At 52.8% G+C, this 19,871-nt stretch overlaps 1 protein-coding gene across 1 annotated transcript; it reads left to right on the forward strand.

Annotated features, from left to right (window-relative positions):
• Positions 1-6,764: 6,764 nt before the first annotated feature.
• LOC136993116 (olfactory receptor 14A16-like) lies at positions 6,765-7,667 on the forward strand (the record flags this gene model as incomplete). Its single annotated transcript, XM_067303128.1, has 1 exon — positions 6,765-7,667. A coding segment is annotated over exon 1 (903 nt), but the record flags the coding sequence as incomplete, so codon positions are not given.
• Positions 7,668-19,871: the final 12,204 nt, after the last annotated feature.

The following is a 19,871-nucleotide window of genomic DNA, read 5'->3' on the forward strand; positions in this document are numbered from 1 at the left end:
GGACATGGCGGGTGCAGGAGAGAAGAGCCCAGGCTGTTCCCTGTGTTGCACGGCCACACTGGGGAAGCTGCCCCAGGGCCATTGTCCCAGAACAGCCCCTCACATCACCCCTTTCCCATGCTGGCTGCTCACCCCAGCTGTGGGGTTGTCCATGGCTAGCTCCATCCACCTGCAGGTCTCTCTATCCTGACAGAGGGGAAAAGAACAGCCTTGCATGACTGATCTTCTGCACCAGACCCTGGCAGATCCCAGAGCACAGCTGTTTGTTGACCACCACGTGGGGCACAGCCCTGGCTGGGTAAGGATATTTTTGCATTTGCTAAAGACCTTAGGCACATTAGAGTGCCATCACCCTCATGCCATGACTTTTTGTTTGTGCCATACTCATTTGGTATCATGTTGTAATGTACAGGAGTTGTAGGCTGTGAGCAGGGCCCATTCTGGATAAGCAGTCACTCATAAAGAAACCTTGAACTGGAAACCTTTCAGGCCCAAGAGGCAACCTCACACCACTGGAAGGGGCTGGTTCTGGGGAGGCCATGTTAGGTGCTAACCCACGTGCAGAAAAGGACTTTCTGCCTGCAAGAATTGCAGTGCCGATCACCAGAGAGGACAGAATCACAGAACCATTCAGCCTGGAAGGGACCTTGGGAGCTCTCTAGCCCAACCTCCTGCTCACTTAGGGATCAACACTGAAGTTCCTCAGGGCTTTGTCCAGCTGCATCCTGAAAGCCTCCAAGAAGAGAGAGTCCATAACCTCTCTGGATGCCACTTCAAATGCTTCAGGATCCTCATCGATTTTTCTCCCTTATAGCTAATTTTAACTGCACTTGTGTCAGCTTTGAACTCTTTCCTCTCATTCTCCTGCCACAAATTCCTTTAAAAACCTGGTTCATTATCAGCGGCAACTTTCACTTGGGAAACTGCTATGAGTTCCCCCAGAAACCTTCCCTTCTCTGCGCTGAACAAGCCCTGTTCCCTCAGCCTCTCCTCACAGGGCAAGTGCTTCAGGCCCCAACCACCTTGGGGGCCTGCCACTGGACTCACTCCATGTGATCAACAGTCTTCTTCTACAGGCAGCCCCAACTGGACATAGTCTCTGGATGGGCTCTAATGAGTGGTGAGTAGAGGGAGATAATCACTTCCCTCCATCTCCTGGCTGTGCTCCTGTTCCCGCCGCCCAGGACACTGTGGCCTCCTTTGTTGCTAGGGCACACTGCTGGCTGATGTTCAGCTCCCTGCCCACAAAGACTCCCCAGCCCATATTATTGCAGGGTGTTGGTCTGTCCCAGGTGCAGGACCTGCATTTGTCCTTGTTGAATTTCACGAAGTTCCTGACAGCCCATTCCTCCTGCCTGCTGAGGTCCCTCTGAATGGCAGCCCTCAAACATATGACTCTTCCTCCTGATGAGGTGTCATCTACAAACGTGATGAGAGTTGCATCCTCCAGGTCACTGGTGAACCTGTTTGTTAGACAAGACAGGTCTGAGTATAGACCCCTGCATACTCCACCTTTACCTGGCTTCCTGGTAAAGCATGACCCATTCAAAAAACCCTCGGAGCTCCATCATCCTAACAGCTTTTTATCCACCCGAGTGTCTACCCATCTTAACATGATGCCTTATTGTATTCAAGAATATTCATGGGGACAGTGTCCAACGCCTTGCTAAAATCATGGTAAATAACATCCAGTACATTCGGGTCCTCCACAATCACAGGTCTTTTATCACAGAAAGCAATCAGGTTGTGCAGGAATGATTTACCTTCTGTGAATCCATGCTGACTGTTACCAGACACATTCTTCATGTGCCCAGAAATATGATCTGAGAGCATTTGCTGCATGACTCACTCTTCACCAAAATGAGGCTGAAGGGCCTGCAGCTCCCCAGGTTGTCCTTGTGGCCTTTCTTGAAGATGGGTACAACACATTCCTTTTTCTGGTCATTGGGACCTCCCTTGAGCTACACAACCTTTCAAAAGGTGATAGAGACTGGCCTTGTTATGACATTGGCCAGCCCTCTCAGTGTCCTCATGTGCAGCCCATCGCATCCCTGAGACTTGCATGGGCTGAGTACTTACAAGCAATCCTTCACTCAACCCTCATCCCCTGCTGGCTCTTTTTCTCCTCTGGAGACCTGACTTGAGGCACAACAGCTCAGGAGAACTTGCTGGTGAAGACTGAAGCCAAGAAGGCACTGAGCTCCTCAGACCTATCTGCATCTGCTATTACTAGAGCCCCTGCTCCATTCAGCAGTGAGCCCAGGTGTTCCTTGCTTATTCTTTCTGTGTTAGTGGAGTAGTAGCAGCTCTTCTTCGTGCCCTTGACGTCCCCTGAAAGTCTCTCGTCTCTGGGAGCTTTGGTTTCACCATCCCTACTTTGGTGGACTAGAGTGTCCTGTTTAGCCAAGCCGCTCTCCCAAAACGTCTACTAGTTTTAATGAGCATCAGTATGGACCATCCTTGCGCTTGGTGGCTGCTGTCCTTAAAGACCTGATGGCTTTCCCAAGCTCCATTGCCCCTCAGAGCTGCCTCCAATGGGATCCCCCACCAGTCCCCTGGAGAGGACAAAGTTTCCTGCTCTGAAGGCTGGAGTCTGTACACTACTATTGTCCTTCCTCACTGCCCTCACAATCTGGGACTCCACTGTTCCATAGTCACTGCAGCCAGGGTTTCCACAGATTATCACAGCCCTGATCTGTGCTTCCTTGTGTGTGAGTACCAGATCCAGGTGAGCGTCACCCTTACTGGCCCATCAGGGAGCTGTGCTTGGAAGCTGTCCCTGACACCCTCCAGAAATCTCCCGGACTGCTTGCACCCTGCTCTTTGCCCTTCCAGTGAATGTCAGGGAGATTAAAGTCCCCCCATAAGAACCAGGCCCTGTGACCCACTGACTTCCTCAGGTTGCTTAAAGGAGACTGCATCCACCTCCTCACCCTCATCGGGGGATCTGTATCTCCCATCACAACAATGCCTTTACTCTGATGCTTCCCCACAAGCTCTCACCCAAACCCTTGTCCATCCCATGCAAGAGCTCCATCCATCCGAGCTTTCCCTTCACACCAAGGGCATCCCCCCTGCTCATCTTCCCTAATGGTCTTGCCTGCAGAGCTTGTATCCTGCCATCACAGCCCTCTGGTCATGCTAGCGGTCTGACCGCATCTCAGTTATTCCAACCATGTTTCAGTTCTGTGACAGCTTGTGCAGCTCCATCTGCTCCTCTCTGTGCCCCAGGCTGCAGGCACTTGTGCATATTTCAGTTGCAGAGCCTCAGCTGTGGCACACAGAACAGACTGGTCATGGTGAAACCCGTTACCAAGAGCCAAGGACACCATGTGTGCAATGGCCCCACCTCAGAGCAGAGCCATGCTGGCATAGACAGCAGGTGGCAATGTAATGGTGGAACAAGGTTCCCAATGAGAGAGCACAGCCTGCAGTGCCCAAGGCCAGGTAGAAAGAGAGCTGGGCTGTGCAGGAATGGCAGGAGAGAAGATTGCTGCCTGAACTGATTTGTAGCACTTTGGGGCCCGTGACAGAGGTGAACCAAACTCCAGGAAGGAGAAGGTGCCCCTGAAGAAGTCCCTGGCCCTAGGCAACCTGTGATCCAGGCACCCTGAGGTCATCATTAGCCCAATCCCTGTTCATATCATCTGCTGGTGAGAAGAGGTTCAGGCAGAGAAAAGCAAGAAGGGTTTGAGAGTGCAGAGACTAGAGGAGAGACCTTGGTGGGATGTGCCTCTCCCATTTATGCAGCACACTTGAATGCAGTCAGGATGGACTTTCCCTAAAGGCAGTGGTGGGATCCAGTTGTTTGGGCACAGGTAGGAAACCTGAATTACCCTGGGGCACTTGCCCAGCAACCACTACAAAGGGCCATGGTTTTCCTAGAGGTCCCATGGTGTATCTGCTAGAGGCATGTGGATGGGCTGGATACCCCCAGGCATTGGACATGGCCCTGCAGGCCTGTTTCTGTGTCACTGAATCAAGTGCCTGCACTGGATGACATCAACTGTTTGCAATGTTTGGGTCTGCATGTACCTCAGCTTCCTAGTGAGTGGAGCTCTGGTAGCAGGGCGCATCTAGTATCATTGCAGGTGGCCAAGGCAGTTCCCTACCTGACCCCACCTCATGCTCTCGAAGGATGTGTGTCTCCCACTTGCTCCATCAGAGCAAGCAGACACTGACACCTGTCCTCCAGCACCTCTGTGTCTCCCAACGTCACCAGGTGTGTGAGCAACTGACTCTCACCCTCATCTCCATTGATTATAACAGGAGCATGGACTAAGATCTCGCATGCAGACATCCATGCTGTGCTCACTTCTGCCTGGGCAAGGGGAATGCCACCCCCTTTGTGTTTTTTATGGAGCTCACGAGAAGGATCTGAATCCCACACCAGTCCAGGGCCTTCTAAAGCACCCTGAGAAGCCCAAAGTGACTCCTCTGAATCAACACCTGAACCATGTGTCAATGAGCTCTACTCTTGTCCCCATCTAGGTGTCCTGCCTACTTACGAGATGGGAGTAGGAGCTTCCAGAGTGGGATATTTCCAGCTATCATAGATAGCCATCCTCTGATGAAATAAATTGCAGTGCTGGAATCAGTCTCTCTCCACTCTTTAGCAAAGGACAATAGCTGATTATTTTAGTCTACCTCAGTGAACATTTCCCAGGAGGATGGAGCAGAAGACCTGCATGGTCATGCATAGACCAAGATCTTTCATGCGGACATCCATGCTGTGCTCACTTCTGCCTAGGACAGGGGAATCCCACCTCCTCTGTGTTTTTTGTGGAGCTCACGGGAGAATCTGAATCCTATGCCAGCCCAGGGCCTTCTAAACCATCCTGAGAAGCCCAAACTGATTCATATGAATCAGTATCTGAACAATGGGAAAAGGAGCTCTATTCTTATACCCATCTAGCTGTCCTGCCTAGCTAAGAGATGGGAATGGGGGCTTCCTGAGTGGGACGTTTCCACCTTTCGTAGACAACCATCCTCTGATGAGACAAATTGCAATGCTGGAATCAGCCTTCTTTCAGTGCTTAGACAGGGACCATCAGTGATTATTTTAGTTTATTGCAGTGAACATTTCCCAGGAGGAGGCAGCAGAAGGGACAGAAAAAATCATGCCTTCAGCTGGGCCTTTGGTCCTGAGTGGGGCCAGACTCCTGGGATGGAGGGAGCTCATGGCAACCTGGCAACACTGCTGAGACGCAGCGCTGTCAGGAGCAGCTCCTCTGCAAAGAGCAGCAGGGCTCCAGGCACTGCCTGCAGTTTCTGCCAGAAGAAGAGACAAGACAGAGAGAAATGAAAGGCAGCGTGCAGCGTAAGGACAGAAGAGAACTCCTTGTGGGAGAAATCTTCACAGCCCCTGACACAGTAAGTCTCTGGCTGCAGGGCAATGCTACTGCAGTTCCTGACAAGGTCTAGAAACCCATCCAGTCATACGATGGATTTTTAAGGATCGCTCTATCAGTTTCAGCTTTACAGAGGAGGAGGAGATGCTTCAGAGCAGGGATTCCCAGTCACAGTGCCACAGGGACAGGGCATGCTGCTACCTTCTCCCAGGGACGCTGCAGGGGGGTGAAACCTGGGTTTGCTCGCAGATCTGTCCAGGACTGAAATTCAGAGCAGTATCTCTGCGCCCCAGGGTGCTGTGTGCCCAGCGCAGTGACTCTGCTGCCCACAACGGTCAGCACTCAGCCTTCCCGGGGACCTTCCCACAGGGTGAAGCTCTGGGCAGAAGGAGAGATTCCTGGCAGGGCAGCTTGAGCCTCCTGTCAAGAGGATGCTGCATGGGTCATGTCTGCCTGCATCTCCATCTCACTCCGAGGACATTTCTAGAGGGGACTTTCCAAAAGGAAGGTCAGGGCAGGGGATACATGAAAGGGAAGGAGCTGTCAAGAGTCTGTGCTTTCAGTTTGATTCTCTCTGGGTGCGGTGAAATGGGATTGGATCTGTCAGCTTTAGATAGGGGACTGAGACAGTGACACTGAGAGAGGAGCAGTTCTGGGAGGGACTAGGCAAATGCCTTCATCCACCTCTCAGCCTAAGGACAGAACCAGCATCACCTTTCCAGCCTCAGCAAGGTTTCTCTCACCTGCTCCAGAGCACCGGCAAACACGGAGGTGCCCTGGGCAGTGTCCTGCCCCCGGGAGATTTCTGCAGGGCAGAGTAGAGCTCACAGTGGGTGGGATGGGGTGTGTGAGCACTGAGAGGGGAGAGATGTGGGGACAGAGAAACAGCTCCCTGCAGGTACAGCTCCAGGCAGCAGAGTCATGCTCAAAGTGGGAGAGGAAACTGTCAACTCCAACATCTCCTCTCCTCTCCCAGCCAGCACAGCCCTCTGCTCTCAAGGTTATGGGGTCCAGATAAAGGAAACAAAAGAAGCCTTAAAACTCTTAATGACCCCACATTATTTAGAAGTGGGAGTGAAGATGCTGAAAATCCCTTCAACAGTATGGGTGGATGAAGTCTGACTCGAACTGGGAATATAGATTTTAGTCACCCCTCTTCCCATTTACACAGTGCTGTACGTCAGGGCTGACTCCTCTGGAGCTCATGGGCAGAAGTCCCTACTCCTTGTGTCAAACTCGGCCAGCACAAACCAGAGCTCAAGCCATGGAGCTCAGTGACACTGCTGCTGAGATGGGGAGAGGTAATGTGTGTGTGTTTGGGGGAAGTTATGAGAAAGTTGCTCAGAGAAGTCTGTCCTAACTTGTCAATGTGTCTCCTTCCTCAGACAGTCCCCCTGTGCCCCAAAGCAGCAAATGTCCAACAGCAGCTCCCTCAACGAGTTTCTCCTCCGGGCATTTGCGGACGCGCTGGAGCTGCAGCTCTTGCACTTCTCACTCTTCCTGGGCATCTACCTGGCTGCCCTCATGGGCAATGGCCTCATCATCACAGCCATAGCCTGCGACCACCGCCTCCACACCCCCATGTACTTTTTCCTCCTCAACCTCTCTGTGCTGGACCTTGGCACTGTCTCCACCACTGTCCCCAAATCCATGGCCAATTCCCTGATGGACACCAGGGCCATTTCCTACTCAGGATGTGCTGCCCAGGTCTTTTCCTTCCTTTTCTTAATTTCAGCAGAGTATTATCTCCTCACAGTCATGGCCTATGACCGCTACGTTGCCATCTGCAGACCCCTGCACTATGGGACCCTCATGGGCAACAGAGCTTGTGTCAAAATGGCAGCAGCTGCCTGGGCCAGTGGTTTTCTCCATGCTCTCATGCATACTGCTAACACATTTTCAATACCACTCTGCCAAGGCAACACAGTGGACCAGTTCTTCTGTGAAGTTCCCCAGATCCTCAAGCTCTCCTGCTCAGACTCCTACCTCAGGGAAATTGGGCTTCTTGTGGTTAGTGGCTGTTTAAGCTTTGGGTGTTTCATTTTCATTGTGGTGTCCTACGTGCAGATCTTCACTGCTGTGCTGAGGATCCCCTCTCAGCAGGGACGACACAAAGCCTTTTCCATGTGCCTCCCTCACCTGGCTGTGGTCTGCCTCTTTGTGACCACTGGCCTGTTTGCATACCTGAGGCCCACCTCCATCTCCTCCCCAGCTCTGAATCTGGTGGTGGCCGTTCTGTACGCGGTGGTGCCTCCAGCAATGAATCCTCTCATCTACAGCATGAGGAACAAGGAACTCAAGGAGGCACTGAAGAAACTGGTTCAACTTCTAGTTCAGCAGCAATAAGCTGCCCATCTCTCCTCACAACCAGCTCCCAGTTTATCTCAGACAAATCTTGTGCTTTGGGAGCTCTGTCTGCGATAGTCACGTTTGTGAACAAATGTTTGAATTCATCCCACCTCTCCAGAGGCACAAACCCTGTCCGTCTGACCCAGGGGCTTTGTGTAAATCTGCCGAGCACTGTGTCAGAGCTGGCCTCCCTTGCAGCATCTCTGTAATAAAAGGGGATTTCATCAGTACACTGCCTGAAGACTGGGCTCTTCTTCCAAAGTGGGGGCCAAGAATGCGCTCGGGGAATTGCACCCAAAATGGCCCTGTTGTCATGCCTGGGTTTTCCATGGGCTAAGGAGGATGTGCTCATAGGGTGATGTGTGAGGGAATGAGGGCTGGATTCAGCCCTCACTTGTGGGTTCCCAGTGGCCCTGGGGAGTGTGAGTGTTCAAGAGGTATCTGCTGGGGGCTGTCTCAAATATTAGAGGGGTGGTGAGAGATGCCCATCCTTCTGGAAGGCAATATGGAGCCACCAGGTGAGCAGAGGGGATCTCCAGGGACAGCATGTGCCTGGGATGGGCAGTGAGTGGATATTCACAAAACTAAGTGGAGTCACCCAAAGTCAAGGGCCAAACCAAGGAATGCACCAAATCAGGGCTCTGCAATCTCAGGAGAGGCAATGGGGACTCATCAGGCACAGGGAAGGCAGCCTCAAGGGTGGTTCATGTCACCTACAATGAAAACCATGGCTGGATCTAATGACCCACCTGGCCCCATCCTGAGCCATTGGAAATGCCTTGTGATTGCTCTGAGCATCTTCCACAGCCACGGACATCTGGGGAGGGGGTTGTCAGGTGCAGCGATGCTGGGCCAGCCAGGTCTACCCTGACCAGCCCGGCCAGTGTGGAGTCACCCCAGGGCCCCACAGCCTCCTCGCCCTGCAGAGCAGCACCACCAGCCTGGGGAGCACAGTGGAGGGGTGCAGGTTGGCTGGGCAGGCCAGCATGGACACACTGACCTGGGGAAAGGCTCTCTTGGGAGCAGGGACGTCTGTTGAGAAGAGCAAAGGAACAACTGTGTGCTTGCAGGGAGGAAGAAATGAAAACCTGCTTCTATGTGTGTCAGCTCAGGGCAGGCTGCTCTGTCACTGGACACTTTCACTAACTGAATCCGTTCATTGTATCATATATCATTGTTCCTTCCCTTTCCACTGTTTTCCAGATTCCAACCGATGTTGAGGAACCTTGATGTTCTGTTTGAGAAAGCTGTCGAGTTGATGCAAGGTTACCCCAAGTGATACTGATGGATTAAATGGTGAAAAAAAAAAAAAAAAAAGGCATTGTTTGTTCAGCCGTATGAGAAGTTAACCAGTAAGTCTGCGTGGTGATTTGGTCAAAAGCATAGGTCACACTACAATGGCTTTTGTTGCCTTCCATGTCTGGAGTACCCATCTCACTCTATTGTCAAAACCATGTGCAGCTTCCCATCCAGTGTGTTGTTACACAGAGCGACATTTAGACTAACTTTAGCTCTTTCGGTTAGTGTAACATTATTGCCTACTATCAGTCCTTAACCTCGTGCTATTACAGATAATGCTGCTCTTGTAACTATAGTTTTGAAGATGGCTTGTGACTGATCTTCAATACCTGAGTTGTTCCATGGGCAACGTGAAAAGGCAGAACGTGTTAGAGACATGTTTCAGGTGTGTTTTCCAGTTATCAGTGTTCCCACGGTTAGCAGGTAACACCATATCTCCCTGCAAGAGAAGACACCTAGGTCTTGGAGATAACCCAGGCCTCACTTACAGTTAACTTACTCTCTTCATTGTCTACAGCATCCCATGCTCCTTTTCCATGGGAAAAGAGCAGAGTCACCCAGACTGATCCCTGAGCTGGATGTTTAACCACAATCTCACCTCCAGGACTTTGATGGGGTTTTATTTCTGTTTTAACAGGAATTCATGCAGCTACTGACACAACCCCCTTATCTATGGGCCTTCCCATGGCAGTTTGTCGCTTATTTAGCCACCTTACAACTTCCCACAAATGGGATCCCCACTTAGAAGTATTCTATGAGAGAAGAGTCACTCTTGTGCAGCTGTTGTTTCTGCCAGCCACTCCATCTTTCTACTACCCCATTACTTGGAGGTTGATACCATAGGCGAAAGGTCTACTGACCTTTGTTTGAAGCACACCACGTTTGCAGTTCTTTGTTCTTCAGATGTGTTCCATTACCAAATTGCATTTCTCTGGGAAAGTAGCAAACCAGTGGTTCAAACCAGCAAGGCTTGCTAGTCCAGTTGCAGCTCAGGTGGGGTGCACATTCCCTCTACCGATAAATATTTCTGCTCTGGCAAGAATTTATTTCCAGCCTTCAGGTGTTTGCATGAGTCTGGAGGGTGGCCTAAAACAAAGGTCACCCTCTGGTTCCCTTTGTGCTGAGATAAATTCCGCTTTTTTTGCAGCAGCTGTGGTCCATCACAGCCTATGTTCTTTCCTGAACCTTCTTCCATTGTAGGAATTGATTGGTCGGTAACAATACAAGATGCAAGTAGAGTTCAGTTTCTCAGAAGATGTTCTAGGCTACCAGGCTAGAATGCACATAGGTGCCTTTGTCAAAATAAACACCTGTAGGTATGAAAAGAGGCTCCTAGGCTTAAATAGGGTCAAGTATGAAATTCAAGGAACACAAAACTCAAGGGTTTGAAAAAGAAGGATTGCTTCTACCATAAAAAAAAAAACCCTCAATTTTAATAGTCATCTCAGAGAAATTTCTGTTTGAGTTCACATGAGACTAGCTGTTTTGCTTTTGTAAAGCATGGGTAAAGTTTTTTTAAGTTTTACAACAATTTTTGTAGGCAATGGATAGGCATCTTCTTCCAGTTCTAACCATGCAGGGCCAGGCACAGCCCTTTCCACCCTGCTCTCCCCCAGCACCTCTTCCCTGAATTCAGGGTGCCCTGCACAATGTCCTTCCTTGTGGGTGAAGGGGGACCGCAGTTCTCCAAGAAAGAGGCTGCAGCCTCAGCACTTGTGGCAAGGGCTCGCACAGCAAAATGGCCATGGGAGCTCCCTGCCCCGTTGCTGCTCATCTTTGAGAGCTGCTGGGGGGGGCAGTTGGTGTTAGGAGTTGTGGGAGGGGGTCCCTCACAGGAGTGTTCCCTCCTGGAGAGCTGGAGTGCCCTCCTGTGGGGCCTGGACTCCCAACCCTGAGAGCATTGGGGACCGTCTGCCTGCAGTGCCACCAAGGACAGAGCCCCAGGAAAGGTGCAAGATGCACAGAAGAACATGGGAAGGGCCCAGGGGGAGAGAAATCAAAGGGGTCAGGAAATGGGATGTGTGGGAAGGCCATGACTTCCAGGTAGGAAGGGTGTTTCTCTGGTCTCCCACCAAAAGGAACCTGATGATGACTGACCCTGGCTTTCTAATGCCAAAGTGTGGTAGGGAACAAACAGCCCTCCATGAGCAAATGCCACTGGCTGCTGTAGCTGCGTGCCAAGTGCTGTGTGCCAAGCACTGCCTTGGCCTGCCTGGCCCTGTGCTGGGGGGAAATGGCTAGAGGGGGCAGAGCAATCCCAGAGGAGGTTTGCCTGATCAACTGAGGACCAACAGTGCCTTCTTCCTGCTGCCAGGCTGGTGAGGGGGGCTCCAAGACACCTGTGTCGCTGGATCTTGCAGCAGCTGGCAAGGCTGCTGAGAAGGGAGGACTAGTTTTGTCAGATGCCCACCAGGCCTTTCTTCACTGAGGTGGGCCTCAGGGCAAGCGGTGACTCTCTGGAGGTGCCTCTAAATGCTCTGCTGGCTCATGCACAAGGCTGTGGGGTGATGTTGGTCAATGGAGGTGGGGCAATGGGGCTGGGGCACTCCTCTTAGTCGCCCTGACTTTGGCTCATTTCTGCTGGGCTGCCACTTGCAAACACTTGGATTTTGTGCCTCCTTTGTGGCAGCTATGTGTTCAATTGCTCCTCCAAGGGATGGGAACCAGAGGCTGCAGAGGGTTCAGAGGATGGGAGGAGGAGGCGAGCGGTGTGGGCAGTGTGCTGTGAGGCCCAGGGCTGGGAGAAGGGTCTGGGGGTTTCTCCACAATCCCTGCTACCTGTGCGCTGAGCTTTGTCAGGGCCTGGTGCCCTTGCCCTGAACGGTGGGTAGGATCCAGGGCTTCACGATGCAGGCAGTCCTGTTGGCTCTGCTGTGGCTGTTGGCTTCATTGCTGTGTGCATTTCAGCTGCTGGATTGCCCTGACCTTGCCCATACGGATGATGCCATCCTGCCATTCCTCCAGAGCTATGTCCAAAGTCAGAGCCTGAAGATGCGTGGGCTGGCATTCAGAGGCCTCATGAGCCTGTCGCAGAGACCCGAGATGGTGAGCAGGGGGCAGCTGGGTGAAGCCATGCTGGCAGCCTGGGGCTTGACAGGAGGTGTTCATCTGCCCTGCGTCTTTCATGCCAGGCGCTTGGCTGTGCTGCACAAGCAGAAAGGCACCAATGCCCACCAGGAAGAGCTCCTGCTGCTGGCACGTCTCGGCTGTGCTAGGCAGAGATCCAGGCCCAGCACCAAGCAAGCCAGCTCCAAACGGCCTCAGTCATGGGAGCGCTGTGGCCAAAGTCACGCTACAAGAGGGACGATGAGCCAGAGCACAGGGTCAGGCTAACGTAGCCGGCTGCTCCTCGGCCTGGAGGCAGCAGCCTTCCTCCAAACAGAGGCCATAGCATGCTGAGGGCCCCCTGGGAGATCTCTGCCCTGCACTGCAGCCTCTGTGCTGTGGGTGTGTGCAGAGCCCTGGCCCTGGACACTGAGCCCTGATGGGAAGTCAGCACCCAGAGCGCTTTTGGCAGGGGGGTCTGGCCTTGCTTCACTGAAAGGAAGTTGTGTGTTTCACACAGGCAAGGAGAATGCAGAGCCTGCTCCCAGACATCCTGGAGTGGCTGCAGGATGCTGGCAGGGACATGCGTGTGGGAAGCCTGATGTTGCTGAGAAACATCCTCAGCCCCCTGCGCCAGAAGGGCTCCAGCCCCATTGCTCTGCAGCTGGCTGAGAAGCTTCTGCCAGCTTTGATGATGGACGGCTGGTGGGAGAGCCAGGGGCTCTCCTGGCGTGTCCAGGGGTGTGTATGCGTGGCTATGGGTGCTGTGTGTCCCTTTGCCTGTGTGTCCATTGCCATGTCAATTTGCACCTCCTGCCACAGGCCCTGCTGCCCGTCAGGAAACCTTTTGCCCTGTTCTCAGGCAATTCCCTGTGCTGGCCTTGGTGTCCTGTGCTGTGCGACTAGATCAAACCAGCCCCCTCCCTGCCCTCAGCTGCTCTGTCTCATGCTTGACTCTCTGTGGTGCTTGCCTGGCCTGGGGCAGAGATGAACAAAGAGGCAGGAGCAGGCTAGAGAGTGAGGGAGAGGCCGTGTCTGGGGCTATCCCCTTTCTCATCCTCTCCTGCAAGAGGGCCCTGATGGAGTCTTAGGGAAATCCAGAAAGTTCCCTCCAAAGGCAGAGGGAGACAGAGGCCAGGGAAGCTTGCCCTGCTGCTGCCGACAACCCTCATTCTCCAGGCTGCCTCCACAGAGGTTTGTCCCCAGTTCTGACCTCTGCCTGGGGTGGGGGACAGTTGTGCCTGGAGAGGGTGAGGCCTCACAATGGCAAACCCTCTTCTCATGCCCGCTTCCTGGAGTCATTGCTGAGGCCTCCCCTCCTTTCCTCCCTACCCACAGGAAGACAGCCCAGTGCGAGAGCTCTCCATCCTCCTCTGCAAAGACCTGATGGAGACTGTGGTGGGGAAGAACAAACGGTGCATGAAGCAGCAAGTGCAGAGGAGCCTGGTCCCACTCTTCCTCCACATGAGTGACCAGATCCAAGGAGTGGCCCAGGTATGGACCAGCAATTTTGGGAAGCAATGGTGACATCCCTTGGGTGACATCCCTGAGCAGCAGGGCAAGAGCTGCTGACAAGTGTCCCTTTGAATGCATGTCAGCATGAGGTCCAACTTCTTGTGTCCCCAAGGACAAGGCAGAGCTGCCTCTGCCTTCAGGAAGGGACAAACCCAACCTGCGCCTTCCCATTCAGGCCTGGGAAAGGCTCAGGGCCTTGCCAAGATGAGGGGCACACAGGGTGTCCTGCCCTGGCTGTGGTGGCATCTCCTGGTCTCTGCTGCTCTGCAGGCCTCTCAGGAAACACACACTCTGTCCTCTGCTCCCTCTGAACCTTAGTACCACACAGCTTCTAGCTGGGAGTCATGAACAGAAAGGAAGAGGAGGCTGGTCCTGCGAGGAGGAATAGGCCTGGCCTTCTGGGGAGACTCGGTACCAGCCCCCTGGCTTTGTGCTGTCTCCAGCTGCTGAGGGAGAGGAGCAGAGCAGAGCAGTACCTGCACCAGAGCCTGCCGTACTTAGAGAACCCTGAAGCATCGTTGCTGGAGGCAGCTGTGAGGTTCATTGGTGAGCCACAACCCCAGACCCATCCCTGCCCACACAGATGGGCTGACAGGAGGTTCTTCAGTCCCTCACACCATCTCTGGATCCTGCACCCTGGGGACTGTGCTTGGCCTCATAGGCAAGCTCAGGAAGTGCAGGATAGATGAGCAGACAGTGAGGTGGATTGAGAGCTGGCTGAATGACAGAGCTCAGAGGGTTGCGTTCAGCGGTGCAGAGTCTAGTTGGAGGCCTGTAGCTAGCGGTGTCCCCCAAGGGTCAGGACTGGGTCCAGTCTTGTTCACCTTCTTCATCAGTGACCTGGACGAAAGGACAGAGTGCACCCTCAGCAAACTTGCTGAGGATCCAAAACTGGGAGGAGTGGCTGATACCCCAGAAGGCTGTGCTGTCATTCAGAGAGACCTGGACAGGCTGGAGAGGTGGGCAGAGAGGAACCTCCTGAAGTTCAACAAAGGCAAGTGCAGGGTCCTGCATCTAGGGAGGAATAACCCCATGCGGTAGTACAGGTTGGGGGTTGACCTGCTGGAAAGCAGCTCTGCTGAGAAGGACCTCAGGTTCCTAGTAGACACCAAGTTAAGCATGAGGCAGCAATGTGCCCTTGTGGCCAAGAAGGCCAATGGTATGCTGGGGCGCATCAGGAAGGGTGTTGCCAGCAGGTCGAGGGAGGTGATTCTCCCCCTCTACTCAGCTCTGCTGAGGCCACATCTGGAGTACTGTGTCCAGTTCTGGGCTTCACAGTACAAGAGGGATGTGGCACTACTGGAGCAAGTCCAGCGAAGGGCTACAAAGATGATGAGGGGACTGGAACATCTCTCTTATGAGGAAAGACTGAGAGAGCTGGACCTGTTCAGCCTGGAGAAGAGAAGACTGAGAGGAGATCTTATCAATGTATACAAATAACTGAAGGGAGGGTGCCAAGAGGATGGGACCAGACTCTTTTCAGTGGTGCCCAGCGACAGGACAGGAGGCAAAGGGTACAACCTGAAATTCAGGAAGTTCCATCTGAATATGGGGAAAAACTTCTTTTCTGTAAGGGTGACCAAGCACACGAACAGTTTGCCCAGAGAGGCTGTGGAGTCTCCTTCTCTGGAGATATTCAAAACCCACCTGGATGTGATCCTGTGCAACGTGCTCCAGGTGACTCTGCTTGAGCAGGGGATTTGGACTAGATGAGGAGGTGCCTTTCAACCTCAACCATTCTGTGCTTCTGTGAAGGAGCAGAAGGGTCCCGAAAATTGCATCACTCCTGGAGCAGAGCAGGAACTGAGCGCAGTGCATTGATTGCTGTGAGCAAAGGAGTTGGCCAACAAGACACTGGAGACAAGAAGGTGTACCGCTATCAATCAGATGAGTTTTCCAAAGGAGGAAAAGGAAGTACAGGGGGCCTTGCATCTGGCCGTATATACATAGAAATGCCAGGACTAAGGAAGATGCAGAACAGATGCATGGACATCCATCCTGGGTACTAGTCTTTCCTTCTGCACAACAGGAAATTGTTCCCAAAAAAGAAGCAAAAGAAACCCCTCTCACCTCAAATTCTTCCTCCAGACCAGGGTTCCCCCCCAGCAGTCCCTTGAACAGGCCAAAGTTTGCTCCTCTCAAGTCCAGGGTCTGTACTCTACTACTGTCCTTCCTCACTCCCCTCAGGATCTGGGACTCCACTTTCTCATGGTCACTCTAGGCAAGGCTGACACTATCCTATCCCTGATGACTTCCTCCTTATTTGCAATTTCCAGATCCAGGAAAGCATCACCCTTATCTGCCTTGTGCATCTCCATCTGGTCAGGCCTGTGTTCCAGGCTGCATTCACTTGTGTATATTTGGATTGCAGAGCCTCAGCTGTGGCACAGAGCACAGACCAGTCAAGGTGAAAGATGTTACCAAGGGCCGAGGACACCGTGTGTGCAATGGCCCCACTTCAGAGCAGAGCCATGCTGGCATGGATAGCAGGTGGCAATGTAATGGTGAAAGGAGGTTCCCACTGAGAGAGCAAAGCCTGCAATGCCCAAGGCCAGGGAGAGACAGAGCTGGGCTGTGCAGAAATGGCAGGAGAGGGCTTTGCTACCTGAACTGACTTTGTTGCATCTTGGGGCCTGAGACAGAGGTGAACCAATCTCCAGGTAGGACAAGTGCCACTGAAACATTCCCTGGGCCTGGATGTCCTTTGATCCAACCAACCTGTGGACATCACTAGCACAGTCTCTGTTCACATTATCTGGGGGTGAGAAGTTCTTCATGGAGAGAAGAGAAAGAAGTGTTTGAGAGTGCAGAGACTAGAGCAGAGATCTTGGCGTGATGTGCCTCCCATCTATGCAAAACTGTTGGATGTAGATGGGATGGACTTTGCCTAAAGCTAAATGGTGGGATTCAGTTGTTTGGGCCCTGGTAGGAAAACTGAGTGGCCCTGGGGTGCTTTGGCAGCAACCACTCCAAAAGGACATGCCTTTCCTGTAGGTCCCATGCTGTATTTGCTAGAGACCTGGGGTTGTGCTGGACACTCCAGGCATCGGCCATGGCCCTGCCTATGGCCTATCTTTATGTCACTGAATCCAGTGTCTGCACTGAATTGCATTCAGTGTTTGCATTGTACAGATCTGCTTGTGTCTCAGCTTCAGAGTAAGTGGAGCTCTAGCTGCAGTAGGCATCTAGGGTCATTTCAGATGGCCAAGGGAATTCCCCACCTGGCCCTCACCTCAGGCTCTAGAAGGTTGGGGGTGTCATAGTTGCTCCGTCAGAAGAAGCAGACACTGGCACATGCCTTGGACCACCTCTCTCTCTTCAACTGTCACCAGGTGTTTGTGTGCAACCAGCTGACTCCCACCCTCCATCTCCAGTGATTACAAGGGGAGCTTAGACAAGGAGCTCCCATGCAGACCTCTATGTTGTGCTCACTTCAGGTTTGGCAAAGGGAATCTCACCTCCTGTGTGTTTGTGGAGTTCACGGGAGGGATCTGAATCCCACTCCAGCCCAGGGGTTTCTAACCTGGCATAAGGTGCGCAGACTGACTCATCTGAACCAACACCTGAACCATGGGTAAATGGACTCCCTTCTTGTACACTTCAAGGTGTCCTGCCTAGTGAAGGCATAGGAATAGGGGCTTCCAGAATGGGACATTTCCACCTTTCATAGATAACCATCCTCTGATGAGACAAATTGCAATGCTGGAATCAGTCTTCCTTCAGTGCTTTGAGAGGGACCATCAGTGATTATTTTAGTTTATTGGAGTGAACATTTCCCAGGGGGAGGGAGCACAAGGGACAGAGAAATTCATGAGCTCAGCTGGGCCTCTGCTCCTGAGCAGGCCAGGCTCCAGGGATGGAGGGAGGTCGTGGCAACCTGGCAGCACTGCCCAGAGACAGCTGTGTGCAGGAGCAGCTCCTCTGCAAAGAGCAGCAGGGCTCTGGGCACTGCCTGCTGCTGCTGACATGAGAGGAGACAAGGCAGAGAGAAGTGCAAGGCAGTGTGGAGTGGAAGGAGAGAGGAGAGCTCCTTGTGGGGGAAATCTTCACAGCCCCTGACACGGTAAGTCTCTGGCCGTAGGGCAACGCTACTGAGGTTCCTGCAGGGGTCTTCTGAACCCATCCCATTGCATCACTGATAGGATTTTTAGTTTCTCTCTGCTGGCTTCTCCAGTGCAGAGGAGGGGGCAGACGTGCTTCAGAGCAGGGACTCTGTACCATACCATCTCAGGGACAGGGCATCCTGCTACCATCTCCCAGGGATCCTGCAGGGGTGTGAAGCTGAGGTGTGCACACAGGTCTGCCCAGTACTGTAACTCGGAGCAGTGTCCCTGTTCCCCAGGTTGCTGTGTTCCTGTCTAAGTGACTCTGACATCTGCTAGGGTCAGCACTCAGCCTGCTTGGGGAGCTCCCATGGGGCTGCTCTGTCAGGGCAGGTTCATTCTCCTGCTTACAGGGAGCTGTGTGGGTCAAGGCTGCTCATAGCTCCAGCTCATGCACAGGACATTTCCGAGGGGACTTTTCAAAAGGAAAGTGAAGGCAGGGATTTCCTGAAAGAGAAGCCGATTTCCTGAGATGGTGCTTTAAGTTTCCGACCACCTGGCAAGAGGAAAATGGAAAGGGAGCTGTCAGGCTTGGACAACAGACTGAGACTCATGAACAGTTTCCAGGAGCAGCCAATATGTCTGCTAGGAACTTCTGAAAGTCCCTCCAGCCACCCCTTAGTCTACAGACAGCACCAGCTTCCCCTTTGCTGGCCTCATCTGGGTTTATGTGACCTGCTCCTTAGCACTTGCAACCATGGGGATGGCCCTGGGCAGTGCCCTGCTACTGGGAGGTTTCTGCAGGGCAGACCTGAGCTCCCTGAGGGAGGTGTCGGCACTGCAGGGCCTGACCATGACTTGCTCAACTCCATCCACCCATAAAGTTTCTGTTTGCACTTCCCTCTCATTGCCTGCCCATCTCCGCTGCCTGGAGCTGTCCCTGCTGGCAGCTCTTTCTCTGTCCCAGTGTCTTTTCCTGCTCGGTGCTCACAGACCCCCTCCCACCCTCCTTGTGCTCATTCCTGCCCTCCACAAACATCCCACAGGCAGGGTCCTGTCCAGGGGCATCTCTGTGCTTGCAGGTTCTAAGGAGGAGGTCAGGCAAACCCTCACGAGGCCAAGAAGGTGATGGTGGTGCTGTCTGTAGGCTGAGGTGGGGATGAAGGGACTTGCTGAGGTTTCTCTCAGACCTTTTGAGGGTGTTCAGCTGCAGTTAAGACACCGGCCCTGTGTGTCCTGCATGGTGTTCCCTTCCTGGCAGTGAGAAGCCCCAATCCCCTTCCAACCTGTGAGGCTCCTGGCAATGCATTTCATGAGGTTGGGGAATGAGCTGACTCTCCTTTTAGTAGAGTCCATCTTTAGGACCCTTGACTGCTTCTTGGGGCTGTGCTGTCAAGCTGCAAGCTGCCCTCCAGAAAAGCACAGCTTCCCTGGAGCATTTCTGTAAGATCTGAGAGTCCCTGGTCTGGTCATGTGAGTCAGAAACCTTGTCACACTCTTCATCACTCTCTCCATGTCGGGGCTGAGAGCGAAGAATTTGGAAATCTTCACTGTGACACTGAACTCCTCCGCTCCCAGCTCAGTCCAGTTTCTTTCTCAGAGGAACTTGTGCGTGTGGTTGTCCTTCATCTGAGTGAGGTGCAAGTGCAGGACAGTGAGGGGCAAGACTCATGGACAGACGAGGTCCCGTGACCGCATACAAAGTCACAGCAAGTCCTTTTTTCCTCTTGGGATGCACAAGGGCTCATGCTGAGAGCAATTGAAATGCCAAAGATTTCTACCCCCTCAACAAATGCTCTCACGGTGAGAAGGAGGCATCTAAAATACAGATATATACATGTGTGCGTGTGCATGTGTGTGTGTGCGTATATATACACATATATATATATATATGTATGTATATATGTATGTATATCCTCAGACTCCTCCAGTGATCATTTTGCAGAGAAAAATGGGTTTCCAAATGTTGAACAGCCCTTCCACATATGCGGTGGACATAATCTGCTGTGGGATGTGTGCATCAGAGCTAGTCACTTCCCATTCCACCTGCAGTGCCTGCAGGAAGGGTGCAGATGGTAAACTGGTGTGAGGGTAGGGTCTATCTCATAGGGACAGAGACATCTAGAAAGGGTCAGGTCACCCCCTGCCTTCACTTGACTCTTTCTCTGCCTTGCTGGAGTGGCAGCTGGTGTGGCTGATTCAGATACAGACACCTCTGTTCAAGAGGGCAAGGCTGGGGGAGATGAATCCTTCACAAGGGTCTTCTCTT

The sequence above is a fragment of the Apteryx mantelli genome, chromosome 11 (assembly GCF_036417845.1).
Source record: "Apteryx mantelli isolate bAptMan1 chromosome 11, bAptMan1.hap1, whole genome shotgun sequence".
In the NCBI taxonomy this organism is placed as follows: Eukaryota; Metazoa; Chordata; class Aves; order Apterygiformes; family Apterygidae; genus Apteryx; species Apteryx mantelli.